At 38.4% G+C, this 11,098-nt stretch overlaps 1 protein-coding gene across 1 annotated transcript; it reads right to left on the bottom strand.

Moving 5' to 3' along the window:
- Window positions 1-306: 306 nt before the first annotated feature.
- LOC138651610 (zonadhesin-like) lies at window positions 307-10,381 on the bottom strand. The gene is made up of 4 exons (XM_069741928.1): window positions 10,288-10,381; window positions 7,246-7,485; window positions 4,961-5,011; window positions 307-818 (listed from the first exon to the last, which is right to left on the bottom strand). Exons 1-4 carry the CDS (start codon window positions 10,379-10,381, stop codon window positions 394-396), a joined length of 810 nt encoding a protein of 269 aa, XP_069598029.1. The 3' UTR covers window positions 307-393.
- Window positions 10,382-11,098: the final 717 nt, after the last annotated feature.

The raw sequence follows: 11,098 nt of genomic DNA, 5'->3' as shown, positions 1-11,098 counted from the left end.
GTACACAGTGACTGCACCAGCAGAATAGTGAGTGCAGCTCTGGAGTATAATACTTGAGGTAACTCAGGGTCAGTAATGTAATGTATGTACACAGTGACTGCACCGGCAGAATAGCGAGTGCAGCTCTGGAGTATACTTGCTGTTGTTGATAAATAATGTCTTGTATTTGCAAAATAACTTAGCATATGACAATTGAACATAAAGTAGGTAATCTGATTTTTTGCATCTGACTATCACTCTAGTATATGCTTTCTCAGTGGGAATACTCCTCAATTACTGATTATTTTATTCAAACCCCAAACAAAATGCAAAATAAAATAATTTTATTGAAAGCAGAAACAGAAAACATATATACAGTGCACTTAAATATGTCAGAAGCCATGCGGTATAACCCTAAGTGGCTCTGTTGGTGGTATTTGAAGCCCCGCCATATAACAGGGGCAAAAATATTGGATTCAAAGACCGTGTCCTATTGGGGCACAGTATGGGCTTAATACACTGATTATTGTACATAACGTAACCCTTCTCACAGACGCAGCCAGGCTGGCACATCATGGGGCAGGCTCTGTTTATCTCCATGTAGTTGTCACAGGTGTCCTGGCAGCGAGAGTTACAGTCTGTGAACTTCGCATTTGGCCCACAGGACGTGCACTGAGACTCGGGGATACAGGTGTTGGAGTTCACAGATGCCAGGACGTAACCAGGTTTGCAGTAACATTCGGGCTGACAAATCTTCAGACATGGGATATTCACGTCACCACAGGTCCTTGGGCAGGGTTTACACTGGTAAAACATCTTATTGGGCTCACAGAAGGAATCTGCAAGGAAGAAAAAAACCGAAACCTCGTGTGATAATAATCACAACACGATATATTCTTCTATATAGGGGCAGTATTATAGTAGTTATATTCTTGTACATAGGGGCAGTATTATAGTAGTTATATTCTTGTACATAGGAGCAGTATTATAGTAGTTATATTCTTGTACATAGGAGCAGTATTATAGTAGTTATATTCTTGTACATAGGGGGCAGTATTATAGTAGTTATATTCTTGTACATAGGAGCAGTATTATAGTAGTTATATTCTTGTACATAGGGGCAGTATTATAGTAGTTATATTCTTGTACATAGAGGGCAGTATTATAGTAGTTATATTCTTGTACATAGGGGCAGTATTATAGTAGTTATATTCTTGTATAAAGGGGCAGTATTATAGTAGTTATATTCTTGTACATAGGGGCAGTATTATAGTAGTTATAATCTTGTACATATGAGCAGTATTATAGTAGTTATATTCTTGTATAAAGGGGCAGTATTATAGTAGTTATATTCTTGTACATAGGAGCAGTATTATAGTAGCTATATTCTTGTACATAGAGGGCAGTATTATAGTAGTTATATTCTTGTACATAGGGGCAGTATTATAGTAGTTATATTCTTGTACATAGGGGCAGTATTATAGTAGCTATATTCTTGTACATAGAGGGCAGTATTATAGTAGTTATATTCTTGTACATAGGGGCAGTATTATAGTAGTTATATTCTTGTACATAGGGGCAGTATTATAGTAGTTATATTCTTGTACATAGGAGCAGTATTATAGTAGCTATATTCTTGTACATAGAGGGCAGTATTATAGTAGTTATATTCTTGTACATAGAGGGCAGTATTATAGTAGTTATATTCTTGTACATAGGGAGCAGTATTATAGTAGTTATATTCTTGTACATAGGGGCAGTATTATAGTAGTAATATTCTTGTACATAGGAGCAGTATTATAGTAGTTATATTCTTGTACATAGAGGGCAGTATTATAGTAGTAATATTCTTGTACATAGGAGCAGTATTATAGTAGTTATATTCTTGTACATAGGGAGCAGTATTATAGTAGCTATATTCTTGTACATAGAGGGCAGTATTATAGTAGTTATATTCTTGTACATAGGGGCAGTATTATAATAGTTATATTCTTGTACATAGGAGCAGTATTATAGTAGTTATATTCTTGTACATAGAGGGCAGTATTATAGTAGTTATATTCTTGTACATAGGAGCAGTATTATAGTAGTTATATTCTTGTACATAGAGGGCAGTATTATAGTAGTTATATTCTTGTACATAGGAGCAGTATTATAGCAGTTATATTCTTGTACATAGGAGCAGTATTATAGTAGTTATATTCTTGTACATAGGGGCAGTATTATAGTAGTTATATTATTGTACATAGGAGCAGTATTATAGTAGCTATATTCTTGTACATAGAGGGCAGTATTATAGTAGTTATATTCTTGTACATAGGAGCAGTATTATAGTAGCTATATTCTTGTACATAGAGGGCAGTATTATAGTAGTTCTATTCTTGTACATAGGAGCAGTATTATAGTAGTTATATTCTTGTACATAGGAGCAGTATTATAGTAGTTATATTCTTGTACATAGGAGCAGTATTATAGTAGTTATATTCTCGTTCATAGGAGCAGTATCATAGTAAAGAAGGACCTCAAGATCACTGTGACTGAGCTCCAGAGATGCAGTAGGGAGATTGGAGAAAGTTCTACAAAGTCAACTATCACTGCAGCCTCCACCAGTCGGACCTTTATGGCAGAGTGGCCGGACGGAAGCCTCTCCTCAAGTGCAAGACATATGAAAGCCGCATAGAGTTTGCTAAAAACACATGAAGTACTCCCAGACTATGAGAAATGAGATTCTCAGGTCTAATGAGATGAAGATATACTGCTTACAATTATCACCAAAAAGGTCTATCTGGAGAAAACCAGGCACTGCTCATCACCTGCCCAATACAATCCCAACAGTGAAACATAGTGGAGGCACCATCATGCTATGGGGGTGTTTTTCAGCTGCAGGGACAGGACGACTGGTTGTCATTGAAGGAAATATGAATGCGGCCAAGTAGAGAAATCCTGGATGGAAATCTCTTCCAGAGAGCTCTGGACCTCAGACTTGGCTGAAGGTTCACCTTCCAACAAGACAATGACCCTAAGCACACAGCTAAAATAACAAAGGAGCGGCTTCAGAACAACTCTGTGACCATTCCTGACCGGCCCAACCAGAGCCCTGACCTAAACCCAATGGAGCATCTCTGGAGAGACCCGAAAATGGCGTCCACCAACGTTCACCATCCAACCTGACAGAACTGGAGAGGATCTGCAAGGAAGAATGGCCGAAGACCCGTAAAGCCAGGGGTGAAAAACTTGTATCATTCCCAAAAAGACTCACGGCTGTACGAGCTCAAAAGAGGCTTCTACTGAATACTGAGCAAAGGGTCTGAAGACTTATGACCATGTGATATTTCAATTTTTCTTTTTTTATTATAGTAGTTATATTCTTGTACATAGGAGGAGTATTATAGTAGTTATATTCTTGTACATAGGGGCAGTATTATAGTAGTTATATTCTTGTACATAGGGGCAGTATTATAGTAGTTATATTCTTGTACATAGGGGCAGTATTATAGTAGTTATATTCTTGTACATAGCAGCAGTATTATAGTAGTTATATTCTTGTACATAGGAGCAGTATTATAGCAGTTATATTCTTGTACATAAGAGCAGTATTATAGTAGTTATATTCTTGTACATAGGGGCAGTATTATAGTAGTTATATTCTTGTACATAGGAGCAGTATTATAGTAGTTATATTCTTGTACATAGCAGCAGTATTATAGTAGTTATATTCTTGTACATAGGAGCAGTATTATAGCAGTTATATTCTTGTACATAGGGGGCAGTATTATAGTAGTTATATTCTTGTACATAGGGGCAGTATTATAGTAGTTATATTCTTGTACATAGGAGCAGTATTATAGTAGTTATATTCATGTACATAGGGGCAGTATTATTATAGTTATATTCTTGTACATAGGAGCAGTATTATAGTAGTTATATTCTTGTACATAGGAGCAGTATTATAGTAGTTATATTCATGTACATAGGGGCAGTATTATTATAGTTATATTCTTGTACATAGGAGCAGTATTATAGTAGTTATATTCTTGTACATAGGAGCAGTATTATAGTAATTATATTCTTGCACATAGGGGCAGTATTATAGTAGTTATATTCTTGTACATAGGAGCAGTATTATAGTAGTTATATTCTTGTACATAGGGGCAGTATTATAGTAGTTATATTCTTGTACATAGGAGCAGTATTATAGTAGTTATATTCTTGTACATAGGGGCAGTATTATAGTAGTTATATTCTTGTACATAGGAGCAGTATTATAGTAGTTATATTCTTGTACATAGGGGCAGTATTATAGTAGTTATATTCTTGTACATAGGAGCAGTATTATAGTAGTTATATTCTTGTACATGGGGACAGTATTATAGTAGTTATATTCTTGTACATAGGAGCAGTATTATAGTAGTTATATTCTTGTACATGGGGACAGTATTATAGTAGTTATATTCTTGTACATAGGGGCAGTATTATAGTAGTTATATTCTTGTACATAGGGGCAGTATTATTATAGTTATATTCTTGTACATAGGGGCAGTATTATAGTAGTTATATTCTTGTACATAGGAGCAGTATTATAGTAGTTATATTCTTGCACATAGGAGCGGTATTATAGTAGTTATATTCTTGTACATAGGAGCAGTATTATAGTAGTTATATTCTTGTACATGGGGACAGTATTATAGTAGTTATATTCTTGTATATAGGGAGCAGTATTATAGTAGTTATATTCTTGTATATAGGGGCAGTATTATAGTAGTTATAGTCTTGTACATAGGGGCAGTATTATAGTAGTTATATTCTTGTACATAGGAACAGTATTATAGTAGTTATATTCTTGTACATGGGGGCAGTATTATAGTAGTTATATTCTTGTACATGGGGGCAGTATAATGTTAGATACATTCTTTGTAATATGTATTAGCAAACAAATTCTGAGTAAATGAAACAATGTAAATATTCTTATATTAATCATTACCTGGCTGTAAAGCTGCTGACTCCTGTGCGGATATAAATACAGTAAATATTTCTGCAAGAAGAAAAAAATTAAGAATTTATGGCTTATATTTAGAATTTATTGCCATTGTTAGCAACATTTATACTTTTCTAAACGTCCATCAGTAGAAAATATATTATCGTAAATATTGTACAATTTATTCCCACTTGATTTATATTTTATAATACAAATAAAAAATAGAAATTTAGAAAATAAATGTAAGATTTGGAAACTTTGACCAGTATTCCACCAAGAATTATAGTTTCGCTGGATTTAAAGGGAACGTGTCAGGACTCCCATGTTCCTAACCCAGCAGCATTCTTCACCTATATATACCTAGGCTTTAAAAAAAAGAATTTGAAGCCGACAGGTTCCCTTTAAGATATAATTTATTGAATCTCTTGAATTTTTCCCTTATCGTGAAGAACATTCTGTGTTTCTTTTGCGCACTGACTTTCCTAATTGAAGTCCCAACAAAGACGAGACACAATCTCGCACCCAAGTGACTCATTGAAAAACTGGTCTCCAGGCGTCCAAGCAGCTGTCAGATCCAACATTCTGGAGGATAGTGTTTTTCCATTTGATTGTATTAATGATTTGGACACGTGATTGATTTGTTTTAGCATGTAAGACTGTGATCATCCGGAAATTCTCATCGTCTGGAACATGGATCGATGCATATACACTAAGATCTCCCCCAAAGTTATATGAGGAAGGAAGGAAGGAAGGAAGAAAGAAAGGAAGGGAGGAAGAAAGAAAGGAAGGGAGGAAGAAAGAAGGGAGGAAGGAGTGGAGAAAGGAATGAAAGATGAGAGGGATGGAGGGAGGAAGGAAGGAAGAAAGAGAGAAAGTAAAAGAAAGGGTGAAAGGGAGGGAGGAAGTAAAAAAGATAGGAAGGAAGGGAGGAAGAAAGGAAGGAAGGGAGGAAGGAAGGAATGGAGAAATGAATGAAAGATGAGAGGGATGGAGGGAGGAAGGAAGGAAGAAAGAGAGAAAGTAAAAGAAAAGGAGAAAGGGAGGGAGGAAGGAAAAAAGATAGGAAGGAAGGAAAGAAGGAAGGGGGGAATGAAAGGAAGGGAGGAAGAAAGGAAGGGAGGAAGGAATGGAGAAAGGAATGAAAGATGAGATGGATGGAGAGAGGAAGGAAGGAAGAAAGAGAGAAAGTAAAAGAAAGGGTGAAAGGGAGGGAGGAAGTAAAAAAGATAGGAAGGAAGGAAGGAAGGAAGGAAGGAAAGAAGGAAGGGGAAATGAAAGGAAGGGAGGAAGAAAGGAAGGGAGGAAGGAAGGAAGGGAGGAAGGAAGGAAGGAATGGAGAAAGGAATGAAAGATGAGAGGGATGGAGGGAGGACGGAAGGAAGAAAGAGAGAAAGTAAAAGAAAGGGAGAAAGGGAGGGAGGAAGGAAAAAAGATAGGAAGGAAGGAAAGAAGGAAGGGGGGAATGAAAGGATAGATAAAAGGGAGAAAGGAAGGAAGGAGGGAAGGAAGAAAGAAAGGGAGAAAATAAGGATGGATGGAAGGAGAATCGAAGGAAGGAAGAAAGAAAGGATGTGATGGAGGAAAGGGAGAAATGAAGGAAGGGGGGATGGAGGAAGGAAGGAATGAGGGAAAGACGAGAGGGAGGAAAAGTAAGGAGGAGAGAAAGAAGGAAGAGAAAATAAAGAACGGAAAGCGAAAGGGAGAGAAGGCAGTAAGGAAAGAGAGAAAGGGAGGGTAGGGAAGAAGGAAGGAAAAAGGAAGGAAGGAAAAATAGAGGGTGGAAAGGAAGAAAGGAGAGACAGAGAAGGAAGAAGGTAAGGATGAGAAGAAAGGAGGGAGGGAGGTAGACAAGGAAGGAGGGTGAAAGTGAAGTAAGGAGAGAAGGAGGGAATGAAGGAAAGAAGTAAGGAAGAATGAAGGAGGGAGAGGAGGATGGAGGAAGCAAGTAGGAAGGAAAGAGAGAAAAAGGAAAGAAAGATGGGAAAGAAGATAGAGATATGACATAGAAAAATAAGAAATAGATGGATGTATAGATACGATAAGAGGTACATAGATATGTTAAATCAATTAAATCTAAAATAATGTATCATCCTACATGATGTCAATGCACTCTTTATAATGAGACCATGCAGCTTCGAGGAACTCGGTTACAAAGCTACCTCTGCTACATCACGGGTACAGCAGGGTGGAACTATCTGGATTTCGGTAGTTACTTGTCTGAGATGTTTCCAGGCCACACTAACAAACTGTGAGAGTCTTCTCTGTCTAATGTGTGCAGGTCGTGTACTCACCAAGTATCAGGAAGACGTTCACGGCGATTCTCTTCTGCATTTTGTATGTATCCTCCGAATCGTCCTGGAAGCTTCTGTCTCGGATGTGTATTGTTCCTCTAAGCTGTAATGACTTTGATGGACTCAGATACTTATAGTCTGAGCAGAAGTGGGTGGTGGACCTTATTAAATGACAGGAATTGTCTGAGTACGTAGGCGGCTGAGTGACATCATCCTCAAATTCTGTCCATTTCCCAAAGACTTTTACAGACGCAAAAAAAAAAATCTTGCCCCGGAGAATGCGAGAAAATTCCTGAGCACGCATGAGCTTGGGTGACTGGTGACTGATTATTTGGAGGTCGCTACATTTATGGGACAGTAAATACTTTTGTTGTTTACAAACACTCAAACACTACGTGCTTTGCCGCAGCAACTAGAGGCTGAGAAACAAATACTATGTCATACTCGGTTAAAGGGATTTTCCTGTTACCCGATTTCTGCTTCTTCTTTTTTTTCATCAAAACATAGAAGGAAAGAAAATGCGCTTTCCTCACCCCCCTCGGGTCCAGAGTTGAGTCTTCTGGTGTCCGTTATTGTCTCACGTCACCAGCGCTGCATGCCAGTTTTTGGGCATGAGCTGCTCAAAACCCATGAGCTCAGTGATTGACTGCAGCGCTGTTGACGCGACAATTAAAAACACCAGGAGCCGTAGTGGAGTCTCGGCCCTGGATCTGGAGATGGTTTCCCAAACTCCACTTACAAAATGCTTAGGCTACTTTCACACTAGCGTTTTTTTGCAATAAGTCGCAATGCGTCGTTTATGGCAAAAAACGCATCCTGCAAAGTTGTTTGCAGGATGCGTTTTTGCCCCATAGATTAACATTATTGACGCATTGCCACACGTCGCAACCGTCATGCGACGGTTGCGCCGTGTTGTGTAGGACTGCCGGGTGCAAAAAACGTTAAATGTAACGTTTTTTGCTGTCGACGGACTGCTTTTTCCGACCGCACATGCGCAGCCGGAACTCCGCCCCCACCTCCCCGCACCTCACAATGGGGCAGCTGATGCGCCGGAGAAATGCATCCGCTACACCCGTTGTGCGGCGCATCAAACGCTAGCGTCGGAATCTCGGCCCGACGCATTGCGACGGGGAGATTCCGACGCTAGTGTGAAAGTAGCCTTATGGTTGGCTTGTGCTTATGCAAAGAAGAAAGAGCAGGAGCCCAAGTTTTGGGACCTGTGAGGGTTTCATCAATCCGATCCCCAGCAATCAGAATTTGAAAACTTACTTTATGGATAGGTGAAATTACCCACTTGGGACAAACCATAATATTAAAAATCCCCTACAGAATTGCAGAATCATTCCCTTTGCCAAAAAAAGGCAATTTTTGCTAATTGTTCACGGATATTTTTTCTGAATTTTGTAAAGCTCCATAATTTTAATTATTTTTCTGATAGTAGTTGACTAGACACGTTCCTGAGAGACCATTGTATTCATTGAGGTACGCACAACATAGATAGATAATACATAAAGCAAAGTTTTTGAAGACTTTCCAATTTTACGGCCAAGACACGTGTAGGCGACCGTTCTGAAAAATATCAATGACAAACGTGTTCCTTTTAACGGTTCAACGCCCTGATCATAGTGCAAGTGAACGAGACTCGTCGATGTTGTATAGAGCGTTTCCTTCGTCAAACGTGACTGCATTTTTGTGAAACCCTCTTCGTTTGGGAGGGATTCCCTCTGAATACGATGAGTAACTCTAGGGACAAAGCAGACACATAGTTGAGGGTTGAGTGTAATCTTCTGATGACTTGAGTGAAATCCTTTCTTTTTATGGATCTTCTCAAGGACTGGTTTATTCCAGAGGACAGGGCGGATCAAACAACCTCTCAACAATGTTTTGATCTTCTGACATGTCTTAGATACATTGAAGAGTCAATCAGTTGAATGTCAAGTTGCCAAAGTAAGTAATTCCACCTTGAACCATTCAAGTCATTTTAGGACCTTCAACTGAATCCTTCAAGATAATATGTAGTGGTACCATAAATGATGTTGAAGGACTCTGTCGCAGCATCTTCTGTTAAAAGATCTTCAGAATCTCACGAAGATACATTAGAGTGACATTCAAGTAGGTCTATCACTGGAAAAAAGATCTTGAAAATCCATGGTGCTAAAGATTTTTCCATAAAGGAAAATCTCTAAAGCTTTTCGAAAGGTTTAAGGAACATCAAAGACATTACACCTGAAAAATTAGAGAAGAATCAAGCGCCAATACTCCAGTGATGTGATCTGACATGGACCTAACAGAACGCAGAAGATTGGTTTTAAATGGATTTTCTTCCAATGCAAATCTCTTCTGAAAACATCTTTAATATCTATGGTGCTTCGAAACATTCCATTATTGAAGATTGTTAAAATGTTTTAGCTGATATCAAGAAATGAATGGTGGACTAAGCCAATTCATCAGTCGTGTAATCTACTGATGTGGACCTGTAAGAACTCAAGAGATTAGTTTTAAAAGAATTTTCATTTATTCGATACCATTGGAGGGTTCCAAATATTGTAGAAAAAAAAATATTGTTCTTACTCAGGTCTAGAGGGTCGAGAGCTGAAAAAGTCACATCTTTTGATCCAGCCAAGCGACTAGTCCAATATTACCAACTTCAGATCCATTAGCTGAGTTTGAGCTGTCAATTGATTAAAAAATATGTCAAATGTGAATAGTGTGAACCACAAATAAGTTTGATTTGGTGTGCCAAGAGAATCGAAAATTAGATTCATGACTGAGGAGTCGGTTGGTCATGTCTTAGAAAGGATGCCAATCTTTAATGAAACCAAAATCAAAACTTTTACACAACTTCCACTGATGAGTTGAACCCAAATCCATAAAATGATCCATGGATATAAATTTGTTTGAGTTCAGTAAATTTTTCTCCTAAAAATCTCCTGAAATTCGATCCTGGCAGATTTTGTCAATTCGAAGAGATTTTTACGTCACATGAATTCAGTACAAAGTGACTCTGCCGGGAAGAGTTTAACAAAAGATAAACTCTTATACTTTCCTCTTCTCCATCCTCCCATGCATGTCCTGCCGCTACCGCTCCCGACTCCCCTGAAGGTCTTCTGATCAGCTCCTCTTCCTTCTTCTTCATCTTCTGGATCTCCTGGCAGGTGCCACCATTGCTAATTAGGCCCTACGGTGTCATGAGTTCCACACACCTAGTTATGCCAGATGCGACGCACATTACTGATGTGCGTCACACACTGTCACCATGACAGAAGACCTAGAGGACAAAGGAAGGAAGAGGCGCTGAATGGAGGTGCATTCAAGGTGGGTTAGATTTGGGGAAGGCCAAGAAAAGATGAGTATAAGATTTGATTGTTTTTTAACCAGTTTCAAGCACCCAAAATCAAGCAAAATGGTAGATTGTTAGTTACCATTTTGCCTATTTGTTTTGTGCTAAGCAAATCGCTCAAGATTCCTAATTGCTCAGATTTTGGGAGATTTTATTAAAATTTGATTGTTTAAAATCGATCCGCTCATCCGTCATATTTGTCAATAATGTTGGCCAATCTTACTTCATTGGATGAAGACATTATCCGTTCTTGACCTTATATCTGCCTTGATTTCTCGTACCCCTCCTTGTTCCTACAACTCCCTTAATGTCTCCTTACATTATGATCAAGAAGGAGGATACCTTCTGGCTGGTGGGTATATTCTCCTGTCGTCTTGACCAAAGACTTGGGTTTTCGGAAAAATCTTAAGAGTCAGAGAAAACTGATCTTGTTTCATGCCATCAAAATCCAAACTAAAGCATAGGTAATTCCTCAGAGCGTCCAGAACAATGGACGGGGTATGACCACAAATT

This window comes from Ranitomeya imitator, chromosome 10, assembly GCF_032444005.1.
Source record: "Ranitomeya imitator isolate aRanImi1 chromosome 10, aRanImi1.pri, whole genome shotgun sequence".
NCBI classification, from domain to species: domain Eukaryota; kingdom Metazoa; phylum Chordata; class Amphibia; order Anura; family Dendrobatidae; genus Ranitomeya; species Ranitomeya imitator.
The sequence above is the reverse complement of the archived record's forward strand: the minus strand, read 5'-3'. Positions and strand labels throughout refer to the sequence as shown.